Source organism: Neofelis nebulosa, chromosome 14 (genome assembly GCF_028018385.1).
Source record: "Neofelis nebulosa isolate mNeoNeb1 chromosome 14, mNeoNeb1.pri, whole genome shotgun sequence".
Lineage (NCBI taxonomy): Eukaryota > Metazoa > Chordata > Mammalia > Carnivora > Felidae > Neofelis > Neofelis nebulosa.
This window is the reverse complement of record NC_080795.1, coordinates 18,960,300-18,979,280: the sequence shown is the minus strand read 5'-3', so window position 1 is coordinate 18,979,280 and position 18,981 is coordinate 18,960,300. Positions and strand designations below refer to the sequence as shown.

At 32.9% G+C, this 18,981-nt stretch overlaps 1 protein-coding gene across 1 annotated transcript in view; it reads right to left on the bottom strand.

Annotated features, from left to right (window-relative positions):
• Positions 1–18,981, bottom strand: part of C14H8orf34 (chromosome 14 C8orf34 homolog) — a 407,132-nt gene that overhangs the window by 226,765 nt on the left and 161,386 nt on the right. Inside the window, 1 exon segment of the mRNA XM_058699771.1 lies at positions 16,255–16,421. Coding sequence (XP_058555754.1) covers positions 16,255–16,421 — 167 coding nt within the window.

Below are 18,981 nucleotides of genomic sequence, written 5' to 3'. Positions count from 1 at the left end.
TTCTTTCTTTTTCTTTAAATTTATCCAAATGTCTCAACATCAAAAGTTGAAAATATTATCCACTCTCTATAGAACTGTTTTGGTGCCTTTGTTGAAAACTAACTGAACACATACATTTCTGGACTTTAATCCACTCCATTGATTTGTTTGCCTATCTAATGTCAATACCACATTGTTATGATTATTGTAGCCTTATAATAATGATCCTTAAAATCAGATACTGTAATTCCACTAATACTGTTCTTTTCCCAGATTACTTTGACCATACAAGGCTATTATTTCCAAATAAATTTTAGAATTAGCTCAATTAAAAAAAAAAGCCATTAGGAATCTGATTAACAATGTATTAATCATAGAAATTTAATAATATTTTTTTAGAATATATGTATCAATGTTTATAAGGGGCATTCATCGGTAATTTTCTTTTCTTTTAATGTCTTTGGCAGGTTTTGACATTATAGCTACATTGTTCTCAAAACAATCTGAGAAGTGTTCCCTCTTCTGTACTTACTAAAAGAGATTGTTACATTTGACATTATTTCTTCTCTAAATATTTATTTGATAGAATTTACTAATAAAACCAACTGCATCATAAGTTTTCCTTTTAGGAAGGATTTTGCTTACAAATTCAATTTATTTAATAAATATTAGACTATTCAGGGTTACAATTTCCTGTTTTATCGCTGGTATGATATTTTGCCAGAATTTATTTTCATTATATCTAATTTGACTAATATGTTGGCATAAAGTTGTTCATAATATTCTTTTGTTATCCACTGCATCTATAAGATCTGTAGTGAAGTCTAGTCTGTCTTTCATTTCTAATATTGGTAAGTTTTGTTACTTTTTTTTCCGTATTACTAGAAATTTATCAGCTTTGGCATTGCTAATATTCTTTATGTTATAGTCTGTTTTCATTGATTTCTTTATCTGTATTATTTCCTCCTTTCTTATGTGGATACAATTTGCATTAAAAATTTTTTTTTAAGGTAGAAGCTTGTGTCAATTATTTAATAACCTTTGTTTAAAGCTCTGAGCTTCTCTTTAAGCGTTAATTTGTATGTTGTGTATGTTGCATTTTCATTATCATTTGGTTTAAATTATTTTCTAAGTTCTCTTTTGATTCTTCTTTAGCCCATGCATTACAAAAACTGTTTAATTTCCAAATTTTGGGATTTTCCTAAATGTTATATTATAATTGATTTCTTTTTCTATTTAAATTATTTTTTGGAGAGGGAGTATACAAGCAGGGGAGAGGGACAAAGAGACAGAAAGAAAGGGTGGGGGGAGAGAGATTGAGAGAGAGAATGAATCTTAAGCAGGTTCCACGCTCAGCGCAGAGCCTAATGCAGGGCACAATACCACAACCCTGGGATCAGGACCTCAGCCAAAAACAAAAGTTGGACACTCAACCAACTGAGCCACCCAGACACCCCTATTGTTATTGATTTCTAATTTAATCCTGTTGTGACCCAAGTATAGAAAGTTGGCCCAGCATATAGTGTTTCTCAATAAACATTTCTTCTGCATTTGAAAACAATCTGTTTTCTGCATTGTTGAGTGTACTATAAATGTCAATTTGCAATAAATATTGATAATGTTGTTAAAATCTTCTCTATATATGTGATTTTTCTCATTTTACTATAAATTACTGAGAGAAATGTATTAAAATATCCAACTATGAATACCTATTTGTCTAATTTTAGTTTTGTCAGTTTATATTTTTAAAATCAAATGCATAAACATTTATAATTGTTATGCCTTCCTGATGAATGTGCTTTCGATCATTGTGCTATACTTTCTATGACTACTTTTTGCATGTAATATATTTTTCTATCCTTTTACCTTTACTTTTACTTTAAGACTTACCAATCTTAAACTGTGAATCTTCTATTCAGCATATATAAATCTTGCTTGTTTATCCAGGCTTACAATGTCTGCCCTTTAACTGGTGTGTGTGGTCCATTTATATTTAATGTAATTATTAATATGTTTGGGTTTAAAGTTTATCATTATGTTATTGGTTTTGTATTTGCCCCAACTGCTTTTGATTCATTTCTCCTTAATCAATCTTTTTAACTTAACTTCTTTGGTTTTCGATTTAAAAAATGTTTTTCTTAGTGATTGCTCTTGGGATTAAATCAATGCATCCCTGACTTATTACAGTGTACCTGCAATACAGTCTACTTATTAATACTGCATCATTTATTGTAAAAATGTAGAAACTACAACACTGTAATTCCATTTACTCTCATCTGCTTGGGCTATTTTTCATATGATTTTACTTCTTTGCATGTTGTAAACTCTACACTGTACTGTTTGCATTTTTGTTTTAAGCAATCAGTTGTTTTTCCCCAAATTAATAAAAGGAATATAGTCTGCAATATTTATTCACATATTTATCATATCCAGTGTCTTTATTCCTTCCTGTAAATCTTATTTTCCATCTAAGTTTCTTCAGCCTGAAAGAGCCTAACAATTTTATAGTGAATGTGTAACTAGTAACATATTCAGTGGGCTTTTGTTTACCTTTAATTACTTTGTCAGCCTAATATTTTCTAAATTTGCATTGTAGGCTCATATTTTTCATCAAATTTGGGGGGGAAGGGCAATATTACTTAAAATATTTTTTTTCTTTCTCATTCTTTACTCTTTCTGGAATTCTAATTAAATCTTTTATCATTTTATATTGTCCCACCAGTCGCTGAAACTCTTTTCATTTTGTTTTACTTTTTAAATCTCTGATCTTCAGTTTGGATAATTTCTGTCAACCCTTCTTCAAGTTCACTGAACCTTACTTCTATATTGTTCAATCAGCTGTTAATCCTATTAATTTTTAAAATCTCAGATATTCTAGATTTTCCTTTACATTCTAGACATTCCTTTTGGTTCTTCTCATTTCAATTTTTCTACTGAATTTCTTGTTTACTCCTTGAGTTCTCTTAAGTCCATAAAATATGCATAATAATTGCTTTTAAAAAGTCTTTGTCAGCTAATTCCAGCATTTGAGTAAATTGGGGTCTGCTTCTATTGATTTGTCCTGATTTTGGGTCACATTTTCTTACTGTGTTGCATTATTTATAATTTTTATTATATGGCAGACATTATGGTTGATTCTTTTTAAGAAGTCTGGCTTACACGGTCTTCTCTAAATGATACTGAGTTTGCTGCCAGGAATTAAATTATTGGCAGACCTACTTCACCTTTGTAGGCATGGTTTTATGCTTTGTTAAGCTGGGGCTATTTCAATTTTTCCTTCATTCTTATGAGTGACTCTCAATTCAGTGTGTGATCATTACTCCTAATGGTTGACTCTTCCAAGGTCTCTTCTGAATGATAAATGAACTTAGGAACATTTACCCTCTCTGGTTGGGATGGAACTCTGACGTATTCCAGCTCTGTCTGACCTCTCTTCTTCTATTCAGTTCTCAGACTCAATTTGCTTCATGCAAGAACAGCACAGTCTCAGTTAAGGATTTAAGGGAACATACCTGTTGATTTATGTCCACACCCTTTGCTCAGTTTCCTTCTGTTGGCATACTGTCCCATAAATCCCAGCTGCTTCAACAGCCACAAACTCCAATCTCTTCCTTCTCAAATCAGTGAGATTGCCACTTTTCACTCTCCACTTGAGCTCCTCATCCACACAAGATGGGCAGGGAAGTGTCACCATGAAAAAAGCCAGTGTAAAACATAGGGTTCATCTTACTTGTTTCTCTTCTCATAAGACTCAAAGTCCTGTACTGCTTTTTGTCCAGTGCCTGAAAAGTTGACCTCATATACTTTGTCTAGTTTTATAATTGTTAAATGTGAAGAGATAAGGCCAATACCAGTTATTCCAGCATAGCTGGAAGCAGAAGCCCCTGATGTTAAATTTTAAACTTCGGTTATTGTGTGAAAACTGCATGTATGTAGCAAGTAACTATATACATGTTAACACGAATGTGTATTTTAATGTGTATTGTTGCACAGTTAGTGTTTGATTCAGAGGCTTAGGGGTATGATTCTTGAGTATCAACTATGTAATCTAGGTAACTTTTGCTTTGCAAGGATTTGGGTCCTTTTCTATGTTGTGAGTATAATAATATTGCCTGCTCCATGGTACTGTGTGGTTATTAAGTAATGTACAGAAAGCACTAAGGACAGTTCATTTCATATTATAAATCTACATAATAATACTATTCTTCCTACATTATATATGAAAGTATCTAAAATACGACCAAAATATTCTAACAGTAATTATTTCTGGGTAACATTTATTTGACTTCTGTAATTTCACACTCTTTACATTGAATATATATCTTTTTTGTGTGTGTGGGGAGAGTTCATTTATTTTGAGAGACAGAGAAAGAGAGAGAGCATGTGTAAGGGTGAGCAGGGTAGGGACAGAGAGAGAGAGAGAGAGAGAGAGAGAGAGAGAGAGAGTCCCAAGCAGACTTCACGCTGTCAGCACACAGCCCAACACAGGGCTCGATTTTATAAAACATGAGATCATGACCTGAGCTGAAATCAAGAGTCAGACACTTAACTGACTGAACCACCGGGTGCCCTGAATATGTATCTTTTCATAATCAAAAATAAATATTATTTTATTTTAAAGTTTATTTATTTATTTTGAGAGAGAGAGAGAGAGAGGCAGAGAGAGAATCCCAAGCAGGCTCCACACCGATGCGGAGCTCCATGTAGAGCCTGAACTCATGAAACCGTGAGGTCATGACCTGAGTCAAAACTAAGAGTTGGATGCTTGATCGACTGAGTCACCCAGGTGCCTTCAAAAATAAATATTATTTTAAAGGACAACTTACTTCCAGAAGATCTGATATTAAAAGCTCCTAAATTAGCTTATACTGCTAAAGGTTGCCAACATTTTTCCAGAGAAAAATTAGTCTTTGTTCCAATTTTTTTTTTTTTTTTTTGCTTATCGGGAGGGCAATAAACAATGAAATAAGTTGATAGTATACACATCTGAACATTCAGGGGAAGAGAAAACTAAGAATGCAAAATCCTGAAGCCATTAGAAGACCAGTAATGAGCACATAGGCATTTTCATGCCTTTCCCTCCCCTCCCACAAACTGAGAATTATTTAACACCTGATTATGAGAAACAATGATACAATTTAGAAAATAAACTTATAAATGTGTATATTATGATGGCATTTCTCTTTATGGTTGGAAAGTTTATATTAAACAAAGATAGCATTTCTAAAGGAACAACTATGTTTGTTTCTAGGTGGAATAATGAGCAAATAATCTGAACTTTACCACACACACACAAAAAAGTTGCTTCTGGGGTGCCAGGGTGGCTCAGTCGGTTAAGCAGCCAACTTCAGCTCAGGTCATGATCTTGCAGCCCGTGGGCTGGAGCCCCGCGTCAGGCTCTGTGCTGATGGCTCAGAGCCTGGAGCCTGCTTCGGATTCTGTGTCTCCCTCTCTCTCCGCCCCTCCGCTGCTCATGCTCTGTCTCTCTCTCTTTCTCTCAAAAATAAACATTAAAATTAAAAAAGTTTTTTTAATTGCTTAATTTTTCTTTAAAAATTGATTTTTTTTTCTAAAATTTCTAAAATTCTAAAAATTTTCTAAAAATTTTTTCTAAAATTTTTAAATCTTTATTTATTTTTGACAGAGAGAGAGAGAGAGAGAGAGAGAGCGAGCTCGAACTCATCAACTGCGAGATCATGACCTGAGCTGAAGTTGGATGCTTAAACGACTGAGCCACCCAGGCGCACCCCACCTTTAATTTTTTTTTATCTTTATTTTTGACTGGAGGGGGGGCTTCTTTGATTTTTTTAAAATAGGTTTTTGAATTTTCTTTCAGTTAAAAGCTTTTATATTGGAGAGTAACCGCTCACATTCTTAATTTTCTTTATCAAAATAGAGTGGCTAGGAGTTTATTTGATCCTTGGTCCTTTTATGTTTAGACCATATATGAGCAGAGACACCTTTCTTACCTTAACTACTACTTTCAGTAAAAGACGTCCTTAACTCAGCCACAGAGATGTTAGGAATCAGATGGTATCAAAATCTTAACAATGCTGCTTGAAAAAGTTTCAGACTATGAACATCAAAAGTCCATAAAAAAAAGATAAGAACACCATATTGTAGCCTGAAAAAAAATTCTCCCCTTCCTCTCTTGATATTTTTGCATGTTATTGGATATGGATTCTCTGAATTGTGAGAAGATAAAAAAATGCCTTAAAAAAAGAATGCATTATAATATGAAAATGCATATAGCTTACACAAGCTTTGGAAAATATTTACTTCTTTGAGCTAGTCTTGGAATGCTACATATCTTACTCCCATGATAAGTTGGCATTCATGAGGCCAATAAAATCTTCACGTTTCTACAAACCAGGTATCACCTTCATTATACCACAGGACTTATGGATGTCAATGACTGTAAATCAGGGAGGCAGTAACATGGCAACAAAAACAAATACATATAAAAAAATCAGAAGTTCCTAGATTTTGATACTTTTTTTAAAAAGTTTTGATACTTAAAAAAAGTTTTAATATTTCAAATTGCTGAAAATAGTTTCTTCAAAGTATTAGAAAAATTTGAATGTTATAATGTTCTTTTCTAATGGGGGTACTGTCTTTAAATGCAAGATTCTTTTTAACACACATTGGGGGAGATTTAGTCTCATGTGGCATTTTCTTTTGAGAAAGTTGTTTGTGATTTTTTATTTAAAAAAAAACTTTTAATGTTTATTTATGAGAGAGAGAGAGAGCACAAGCAGGGGAGGGGCAGAGAGAGAGGGAGACACAGAATCTGAACCAGGCTCCAGGCTCGGAGCTCTCAGAAGAGCCTGACATGGGGCTCAAACTCATGAACTGTGAGATCATGACCAGAGCTGAAGTCAGATGCTCAACCAACTGAGCCACCCAGGTGTCCCCTGTTTGTGTTTTTTAAAGGAAAGGGAAAAAATTAGAAGTAGGACTTAAATATCAAGTGGAAAGTATTTTTTGAAATAATTTCCATGTATGTAGAACATACCTAGATGAGACATTTATGACAAAACACTGAACACTTTAAACCCCCAAGGCCAAATTCCCATGATCTTACTTTCTTTTTCACATGTACTAAATCTCATGGGCTAGATGGAGACAGGAAGGGAATTGGTATAAAAGTGGTATGAATTATAGTAACAAATCCTTTTTCTAGCTCTAATCCTTTATGAGATACACTGAGCACTTCACAAGGGTTATTTTACCTAATCTTCACCAAACTCTTTACCTAATCTTCACAAAACCCTGTAAGTGTTGCCAAATTCCCATTTTTCTGATGGTGGGTCCAACATTAGAAAGTAACAAGTTATTTTCTCAAATCATAGAATTAGTAAGAGGCAATGGTGAAACTTGCATCTAGGATTACCTGACTAGAAAGCTCATTTATGCTGTTTTTATTTCTAATATTATATATACTCTCTTCCATACAATTAATCTCATTAGATTAATTTAAATTTTGTTTTACCATATATATAATACTCTAGATTAAATTCCTGAAGTAGACTGTATCCAAACAAATGTAGGTAATTAAAAAAATAAATATGACAACATTTAAAACATGAAAAACAGCTGGCCTAAAAACACCCTTCTGACAATTCCTTAAAAAGTAAATTTTAAAGAAATTAAAAACTTACATGGAATTTTATGCTTATAGTCTCATATAAGTAAATTCATTCCATATTAATTTCAGTCATTGAATCATCTGTTGCAGAAATAAACCAAAATGTTAAAAAGTAAAATAAAATCTCTTAATTTAATTTATCACCTTTAAAACACTGTCATATTTTTTTTCTTATTGTGTTCTTTAGTGCAGGTATAAAAGCATTAGAGCAATTTAAAAAATATTTTTTCATTATTGTTAAGAATATTTTCTGAAATTATAAAACATGTGACAAAAAAAGAAAATCATAATATTTTCATTCTAAAAGAAATTCATATATATAGAACCAGTTTAAACATTTCAGATTTTGAAAAATGTATTTCTAAAAAACCTTAAAAAATCTTGAATGAAGCTTTACTTTGCAAAAATTATTGTTTTCTGATATTGAAACTAATTGACAAGTGTGTGATCACTATTATTAACGTGTATTCAGTATTCAACTTCAACAATTTTAGCTTTCTATTTAAGATGGTTAAATAAGATGTCAATGATATTGTAACATATAGAAATCTAAACAGATTACTGTGAGTTACACAAGAAGTTTTAAACAATTCAGAAGAACAGTTTTAATACCTCTTTAATGTCTTTTGGTTTTGATGTTAAAATGTAAATAACTGCTGAGTTAATAACATTCTGTTGCATATTTTCAACCACAAAAAAAATACAATAGAATATTGACTTTGTACCACTTTCAAATGGCTCTTACAAAGAGTACAAAATTAATTCAAATTCAGTCAAATTATATGAAAATCATTACCGCAGCTAAACAAATCATCCTGAAGTATATAACACCACCATTTTATTAAGTATTTGAAAGAGGAAAGTTTATTTCAAAAACAATAAAAGCCTAATAATAATTAATACTGATTTTCAACTTGGTTGTGATTTGTTTATACAATGACAACGTAAAACCATCAAAATTGTGCTGTTTCAATATTTTCATAGTTATCAATATAGTTGAAGAGTTTTTAAAGCCTATAAATTTTTCAACACTTTTAAGGTTTTATTTACACAGAAGCATGTAAACATACAATACAAATTTATAGTTCTTATATATCTCATTTTTGATTTTCCCTCCTATTCCTGCTCTCAGCTCAGCTTTTGCTAGTGAACATTCATGTGTATGCACAAAATATTTTTCTTTTCATCCTAGAAGTTATATATTTATATGGAAGAAAAGACAGTGGAGTAATTTGTTCTATATTCTGAACCAAATCATATCGATGTCTGCCCTTGCTTAAATATCCATGTTACAAATAAAAATATAATGTTTTGTATTGGCTTGTAAATACCCTTGCACCTTTACTTCCTTCCTCTTCAAGTCTTTGATTGTATTATCTTGTGGGAAACGTCAATATTTACTCTAGTAGGTATTTCCAAAGCTAAAGAAAGCTAGGTTTTTTTCCCTGTGCTTATAACTAGACAAAATGTGTGTGGGGTTGGAGGATTTAAATTTATTTAGAAGGAAAGTTTCATCTATAAATTCTAGTGTCCTTTCTCAAATATTCCTGCTGTTAGGCACAACAAATAAAAATAAAAGCATTTTCAGAGAATATCCCATTTTTTTCCTACGACATCCCCATGTAATAGGAAGGTTGATATTGCTACCAGCGTTTATAATTAAGAACTGGTAGCTCAGGTGACAAAAGGCAACATGCAACATGAGGGCTGGAGCTGGTCTTAGAGTTTTTTAGCTCAGTGCCTTGGCCAGAGACCACATAATCACACATCATAAATGTGGCTCACACCTTTGCAAGATACTCAGTGAAAAGCTATGGCCTAAATATGAAAAAGCACATTAACTTATATCATTGTTATATGTCAAAGAACTTGTAACTTATTTCAAAGTGAGAAATATGTATGAAACAACTCACCTACAAGTATACTGAAAACAGCTATCTCTCAAATAAAGGAATTTTCACACAGTTATACCACTGAGATGAAGGACAACTGTAATAATTTACTTGTGGGTTTAGATTTTATTTTCAAACTATTGACTTTATTCTGCTATGTTGATCTACTTTTACCACTGGAAAAAAATTTTTTAAGAAAAAATAACATTTCTTACTAAATGCCACAAATCATGTAGGATGATGTATGTTTTTGGTGGCATACAAGCTTATATTTATTTAAAAGGCAACCTTTACATGTAAACACTGGCTATCATTTGTAAATATTTCAATATGTTGTTGGAAATTAACACAAATGAAGAATAAAGAAACTGAATCACAAATGTAATTCCAAGCATGAAACGAGTACTTGTAGAAGACAGTGAAGGGGGCTATAAATCACATCTAACAAAAGCAAAGCAAGAATCCTAAATAAAAGTTTAATAGAATAATATGATAAAGTAGAATCTCAACAAAGCCATGTCCTCAGGACTATGCTAGAATCATTTCATAACACATAATTTTTCTACTCTAGCAGTTCACTTTTCAAGTGCTCCTAAAAAATATGATATCAGGAAGAAAGACAGCAATAATTAGTCATACAAACTACAGTAACCAAAGCTTCTTAGCAAGACTTTTCCTTATTTTCAAGAGACATTTCAAAAGAGCTAGATTAACTCAGAAACCTCTATTCCATGCTATTTTTATTATAAAAATCATACTTTCTGCAATTTTATTTCTCTTGCTTCAGGATATCTTAGATCAAACGACAAAAAAGTTCATTGACCATACCTTCCAGATTAGAGTTTCTCATTGTATGTTGTACAGATCACCTGCAACAGAATTTGTTGAAAGACTGAAGGAAGAGCATTCCTGTTGGAAAATGGTGATTCATGGGCTGTATTCAAATCTAACAAACCAAAAGTTGAGGACAGAGGGAACTGGAGATTGTACTTAAAATAAGCTACTCAGATGATTCTTAAGCAAACCAAATCTTCAGAATCACCCCTGAATAGTTAATACTTCATGAAACATGCCCAGATTTATGCAAACTTTAACTCCCAGGGATGTGCAGAGTCATGTAATAAGTGGAGAAATTCATAAACCTATGAATGAATTAATCAATAGACTAATTGAGAGCTGAAGGAAAAACCTACAAATTGTTTGGTTCTATGTAGATGCCAATGTGCACTAGATTCACCATTCTCTCAAAGTCCAAAGAGGTCAAGTAATTAGAAAAACACAAGACACAATAATCCTAGAGCTGTACATTAATACAAACTAGCACTGTTCACATAGCAGGTGCATGATATTTGCTGAATGAAAAAAATGTGTCTGAGTGGATTTTCTCAAATGTTGTCACTGTAATCCAGAGAGACAAACAGTGCTATTCAACTCCACTTAGACAACACTTCAACCTGATCCCACTTGGCATTTGTGCAAACAATGATGGCTCTAAAGCAAGGTGACGTTAGAATTCAGGAATATAGGACAAAACTCTATAGCAGAGGCATCTCATAGAACTTCTGTTACAATACATCAAATGGTTCAACAGGAGTTAATACGTATTATTTGGCATGTGAAAGATATTTTCATACATCTGTGTGAAGTTCTAGTTTTTCAATTATATTAATTCATTTAGTGAACATTTAAGAATATATGTGTAGATTTTCTATAATGTTTAGGTAATTGTGGTCATCAATTGCAGTGTAATTCCTGGAATTTCTGAGAATATTCTGTATTTAAAAATGAGAGCTACTGAGATTGAGGTGATGTGGGTGTTATTTTATTCAGTATGTTCTAGATTTAGGGCACTGACTTCACTGGTGCTCAAAATCGCTATACCCTAACACCCCACAAATTTGGAATATTTTAATCTCTAATATGTACTAATGCCATATTAAGTTATTTTAGTACTATGCTGAATGAATTTCTATGCAGCATTTAAAGCAACCTTACATGTAATATAAATTTTGGAAAGTCTTTGACTTTTTAAAAGAATCTTTTCTACAAAGAATCTTCATTTTAAAGTGACAACTCTTCCGTTGTCCTGGTATTCCCAAATACCAATACCCAAAGGAAACAAAGTTTATGGTGTATGCTTTACACTATTTTACATACTTAATAACATTAAAATATAGGTATATAGATAGGTAGGTAGACAGATTTCTTTTTAACATTTAAGGCCCTCTCCCCTTTTTTTATCCAACATCATTGAATGACAGCATCCATTTTTCATTAAGTGAAATGCCTGTTTCTATTAATTAAGTGAAATGGATGCTTTCTGCTAAGAAGCCTCCAACTGGAAAAAAAAAAAAAAAACGGAACAGAATATGAATGTTTACTTTATAAATATTGGTCACATGCAAAAGAATTTGTCAAAAGATTGCCTTAATGCAATGAGTCCCTCTTGAAAATTAAGTTTATATGTTACATAGTTTGATAAGATATTGGGGTTTTAGAAATTCATAATTTACTGTATTCTGCAGAGAATACCAGTACAATTATACTTGTTCTTAATTACTAAGTTTAAAGCAAATAAAATATACTTACAATCACCTTGCTTATTTTTGGTAATACAATGTTAGTTTTAATTTTTATATGATATGAGCTAAGATCAGAAAGTATAAATCATGACTAATGCCGTTTTCCTTTTGTAGCATCTCTGAAATTTGATTTTTATATATTTGCCTCATCATCAATTCTGAGAAAGCCAAAAAATTTTTTTTCTGTAATATCCTATACCAAAATATGTAAGAATAACACTTGTGCCTTTCAAATAATTCTGATATTTTCAAATAAGTATAAATTATATTCATGGTAATCAAGCACATAACTGCGATTAGCTTTTCATCAGAAATAAAATGAAAAATGCATATAGTCAAAATGAACTTACATTTACAAGTTGAAATATCTTTGAAATTAGTGAAGTTCCTCAAATTTTCTGTGAAAGTTAGTGGAGTAAAAGATAATATAGGTATTTTTTATAACTCTCTTGCTGTACCATTGTAAATTGTCTCTCCATTTTTGAAAAATAATTAATTTTAATAACTTTCAAAAATATGCAAATTTAATAATCGTGATCATTAATTTCCAGAAGTTACTAAAATATTTCAGAATATCTTATATTTGAAGATGAGAACTACATATTTAAGGTGAGTTGGCAGATATTTTATTCTATGTCTTCTGCAATGAGAGCACCAATTTCACTGGTGCTTAAATTTGTTAGTTCTTAAAATTCCAGAAATTTGGATATTTTGTTCTCTGGTATATATTAATTCCATATTAAGCTACTTTTGTGCTATGAATTTACAAATAGGATTTAAAGCAATCTTACAGTAAATATTTAATCTACTTAAAAACTTATAGATGCCGTATGTACTATATTTTCCTATGTCAATATACTGGGAGTAGAAATCTAACAACATACAATTAAACAACGGTGGAGAGTTAAATATTAATCAGTATGTATTAATAATGCTAGATTCCTTTACAAATGAAGTAAGGTAAGAAGTTTTACTGACCTCTACTTCTTCAACTAAAAGGCTCTTTTCCCCCTTCCCCTTAAACCAATTTTACTTAACAACAATCCTTTGTTCCATTAACATTAACTAATAATTATACTTCTCATTTAATTATCACTTCACAAAGAATACGTACTACTTTTCATGTATATAGATTTTTCAGCCAGTTAATCCCTGATATAGATAACAAGTTAAGACAATGAAACCACATAAGCTATAGCAAACTCATTCTATACAATGTTGCAGATGTGCAAAAGATATTGTAAATAGTCTCTTGCCTTTTACAATGACTCTATGTACTAAAATTTGATTTCAAATAAATTTTCAGGAACTCAGCATTTGTATTTTCCTCCAATATATACATATAATATGCTTTTCTAGGATCAGGGTTTCAAAAAAATATTGTCTTAAAATTCTTCAATAATAAACAAAATTATGAAAATCTAATATTAAAAGGACTGGAAAAGTAAGTATTATAGTTTCTAAATTGATTTATCAGTATCACATCAATTGATTAGTGTAGGACTTGAAATCTAACAGAATATTAATAGAGACATACATGGCTATTGAAGACGTCAAGTCTTAAAACTGAATAACTAAATTATCAATTTATTTTATACCCATATTCATCCATATTAATAGTTCATCCATTACTACATCACGACTGCAAAAAATTTGTAACTTACATCAACTGAAATTTTTCATGTACACCTGGTTTGATTTCATATAAGAGATGAATCATCATCTTAGATACAGGCACATGTAACATTGTAAGTCATGAATTTATGCACACTACTTTTGAAGAAAACTGAGTCTCTATTTTAAATATATATTTTCTAAATGATTGAATGGATAAGTGTATTTGCGTCTTAAAGACAAATATTTCATATCTAAATAACATTTTATGTAATTAATGAACTTCTGGGTAAAACAATTGTTCAGGTACAATTTTCTGCTACATGACCTTTGTTCACTGAGACAACGGGGCAACAGGATTGCATATGGCATTATTTAGGAGGACAGCCTGGCACACTTGCAACATTCCATGTTATTGCAGACAAATCTCATAATCTAGAGACCAGCATTAGTACACTACCAGCTGCCTATGCTAAGATATATGGAGTTCCATGGAGAAAGCCCAAACTGTCAACTAGTTTTCATTCTTCACTTCGCTCAGACCACAGGCTACAACGTCTAAATGAAAAAAAACCATGAGGACCAGCTATTAATGGCTCACATAGTCTCAAAAACCCAACCCTCTGGTCTTCAGCTTGGGAGACTAGAAACTTTAAGGAGCTGAGATCTAGGATGTACCAGCACTGACACCTGAGTTTCCTTAAAGAACCCCTCAATCATCACTGAAGTTTATGATTTCCTCCACTCTAACATGATACTCCCGATGCTATCAGGAAATCCAAAGTGATTCTGAGCATGCCTAGATTTCTTCAAAAGATTATCTTTGCAAGGTAAGTATAATTTCCTTCCTGTGGATATCAACTGATCAAGAGCCGTCAATCACGCAATGGATGGGAGAGAGAGAGAGCAATACCTGTACAATTCAACGTCAATGTACCAAAAAGCCAACGTTGATGTTATATGAACAACGTCCTGGCCCTGCCAGTGACAGTCACTGTTCAGACCCTGCCCCCTTCACTGTTAACGACCAAAGCAAAGGAACAATTTACAAGCTCAGTCATGGAGCACAACTGCAAAAGAGTCCATTCGTACAAGAGCAAACCTACAAGGCTAATGACTACACTCTGCCTGCTGAACTTCCATCCACTTGTCCTCTAGGACTCAACTCACCACTAGAATCAGTTTCTCTATGAAACATTCCTTGATCATCATCCTCTACCTCTGCATTAAGTGTTATCCCTATTTAAACTGTGTGCTTAATCACATTAGCACCTGTAGCAAGAACTACATGAATGTAGTTACATTTTTTATCTCAAACACTAAGAAATGCAAAGTTCCTGCAAACAGAATCCATGATTGTTTTATTATGATCCTAGGACAGAGCTCAGTGCCTAGCATGAGGTTAAGTGCTTAGAAAAACATTTCCTGAATTGAAGTTGGGGAAGGTACCACAACACCTGGCATATCTGCCACATCAATGATTTGGAGGTGGGGAGATGAGATTCCTTGAAAAAAAAATACTCAGACTTAATTGTTCTTAAAAAAAAAAGATGAACAGCATAAAGTGAAAATGCCATGACAGTCTCCTCAATGCTGGAATGAATTCAGTATTATCAGAAAACAGTGATGAACCTGCCATCATTGAGTAAGTAACACCTCTGTAGGTATATGCAAGGAGACATATCTTTTTTTTAAATCATAGTATTTTGCTGCCATGAACACTTAAAACCCAGGAAGCTCATTTAGAAAAAAAAATTTTTAAATGTCTGTATGTTTCTGAGACTCCTTATTCTATGTTAAATTTATTTGCAGTTTTTGAATGATTACATTATTTATTCACTTTAGTATATGGTTACAAAGTATTCAAAAGTTATTCTAATTATTTAGGATAAAAGGAAAGTTCAGTTAAAAAAAACTACTATCCAGAGATTTATGGTGAAATAAAAACATACATTTACTTCATTTAAGATATAAAGGGTTCCCTACATATACAACACTAATAAGGTTTTCATGAAAGTAACGAGCCTATAAAAACACTGAAATCTTGCAAACTTTCCTGTCATTTATGGAAGACACAAAACACTAATTTACTATCTGTCTTTTTAAATTTTACTCCATTTTTCTAAAACATCCTTGAAACAATAGGGGACACTTTGGAATGAGGGCTGAAATATGTATTTTGGATATATTTTATAGACAGAAGATGTGATCAAGGCAATCATAATCAGAGAATAAAGCAGACAGACTTGAATTTTTATCACAATTGCACACAGAATAAAGCTTGATTAAAGAGTCAGAAGGTAAAGTGCTGCATATACAAAGACAAAATACAGTCTAATAAATACTTCACATGCTTAGGTCATTTCAACTTCATTCTTACATGCAACTTCATGAAAGTCTAATGTAAATAAAATATGTGTTAAATGGTGTCTTTCCCCTAGGACAAAACTATTCAAAAACTTTAAAATCTCTAAATCACTACACATTTTTACAATGCCAGAGAAGAAGAGAAAGAGAAATTATTAATTTTTAAAATTACCCAGCAATTCCATTGCATCATCTTCATTATCAATATCTTCTTCTGTTACAGATGGGGTAGGGCTATGGAGAGACTCAAAAGAATCTTGAGAGAGCATTGCTGCCAGAAGTTTCTTATGTTGCTGTTGCTGCTGTTTTAATCCTTTAGTCTTGGGCTCCACCTTTAAGCTGAAAAAATATTTAAATGTTAGTTTTCAATGATGACAACACTATCAATTAGCTGTGGTAAATAAAGAAAATCTGCAACCAAATTTTCATTCAATTTTTTGCTATGCAAAATTATAGTCATATTAGTAAAATTCTTCCCAAGGATGAGGGAAATATAGACTATCTTCTTTCCTAGACATCCTTTGGCACCTCATAAACAATCTTCCAAGTAGGTATTGGTGAGAAACATGGCAAACTGTAACTCCTGCCCCATTTAAGGGAGGAGGTGCTAATCAGCCATGTCATTATTAAAGCCCACTGTTGATGCATTTTTTTCTGATTTTTTTAAAAAGAGGAGGCAGAAAGTCCAGATTATTATGTAAAAATCCCTGATCTACAAACAAATGCATGTCAAGCAAAACACATGTAATGGGATAACTATTATACTATCACAAGACTATTTTAAAATGAAAACGCTAGTTTCTATAACTGAAATAACTTTCCTCACTATTCCTATCGGGCTGCCTAGATGTGGGGTTAGGATGAGGTAGAAGAAAAGATGAAAACAAAATTGGCAATTAAATGTTTCTCAGTTTCTTTGAGTTTAAAGAGTCTTTGAAAATTTGGAGGAGTTTCTTTGTCATAAAGCCAGACTCCTTTGGGTAAATTCTCTGTCCTTCATGGTTCCCTCTCCCCCAACTTCTCAAGACAGTATCTGGACAACTTACAAAGTCCAAACAACAATCACATATAGTTAAAAAATTGTTCCAAAGTTCATCTTTTCTCTATAATCCAATTTCTTTTCATATTATTGCCCAAAGGAAGGAAATGGCAAATGTCTCTTCATGAAAGAAAAACACATGATGTAGAGGAAATCTCTCCCAGGCAAGATGAAAACATAACCTTTCTAAAGGTATTCAGAAGGACAGCCCATAAGGCAAGTGGGTTACATGCCTGGTCCCCACTGCCACCAGGCCAAAATGTAGAAGGAGTGTGGTAAAAAAACAAAAATAAAGAACCAACCAGATAAATTTCACAGCACAGATCATAACATTTCAAGTTGTCTTAACAGCCATACTAGGTTCGACGTTGTCTAAGAAGAGGATGGAAACAGCAAAATGACTTTGTATGTCATCAGTGGGCAAAGATCAATCAGTCCCACCCCATTGGTTCACTTCAAAGTTAGGGTGGATATGAAAGAGAAGGTCAGGGGAAAGAGGGTCAGAGAAAAACCTTTTGTTTGTCCTGGTTAATGCTAGTTAATAAATGTAGCAGGAATGGTAGAATCAGAAAATCACCATTTCGCAACCGCCAACATAGTAACTGTTCAGGCAAGGCCCATCAGTGGATACGAATGCCCTTTGCTGAAAGATAGTTGGGGGGAGATGGACTGTCAAAACTCTCAAGGTGTTTTTAACAGATTACTAACATTTTTAATTGATTATTTTTGCTTTGAAATAATTATAGATTTACATGAAGTTCTAAGAAATAATACATTGAGATCCTGTGCACCCTCCCTTTCCACAGTTTCCTTCAACAGTATCATATTATAAAACTACTGTACAATAGTTTTCTGACAACGATACAATTCTCTAATCTTACTCAGATTTCCCATTTTAATTGTACTCATTTGTGTGTGTATGCCTCTGCGTGTGTATTTAGTTCCCGATATTTTTAGTATTTGTGTAGATTTGTGTATCATGTATCCACCACCAGAATCAAGAAACAGAACATTTCAAACACCACAAGGTGCCCTCATACTGCCCTTTTCTGCCCCTCCCACCAGACTCCATACCCCTTTTTCCCCATCCCTAACCTCTGGCAACTACGAGTCTGTTCTCCATTCCTACAATTTTCTCATTTCAAGAATATTATACAAAGGGTATCTATGTAACCTTTTAATATTTTTTTTCAGGCAGTCTAATTACCTAGGATTCATTCATGCTATTCCATGTGTCAATAGTCCACTCCCTTTCTTTGCTACGGCATGCATGTACTTCAATCTATCTAACCATTCACATATTGAAGGACATAGGGGTTAAGTTTTTTGGCTATGAACATTCATATACTTGCTTCTGTGTGAAGATAAGTTTTCATTTACCTGAGACAAGTTTGGTATTTACATGTTTAGTTTTATATAAAACTCCCAAACTGTTTTCCAGAGTGACCAGAACCTTTACATTCCTGGAAGTGTCATCAGTTGAACAGAAGGACTGGGGAGGAATGATGGAGGTTTGAGGAGACAAGAAAAGGCATGCAATCGTCATTGAGGAGTGTGGACACGTGAACAGACTGGATGAACCCAGAGTATCTTTGGGCAGGACCAGTGACCTCCTAGAGTTTGGTGGTCATGGATTCATAGTGATACCAGCCGGTGTGGCCATGTGTTCTTCTCTAGCCTGTGCCAGTTCCGCCATGGAATAGTCAGAGTTAGACTTAAATAGGGTAGAGTTTTACCACGTAAGTAAAACAAAGGAAAAGAGAGGTAAGAGAAATAGGGTTATACCCAACAAATAGATTACAACAATGGGCCCAAACCAGAAGCTGTATAAGGAGAAAAATGAGGAAAACAAGGTGGATG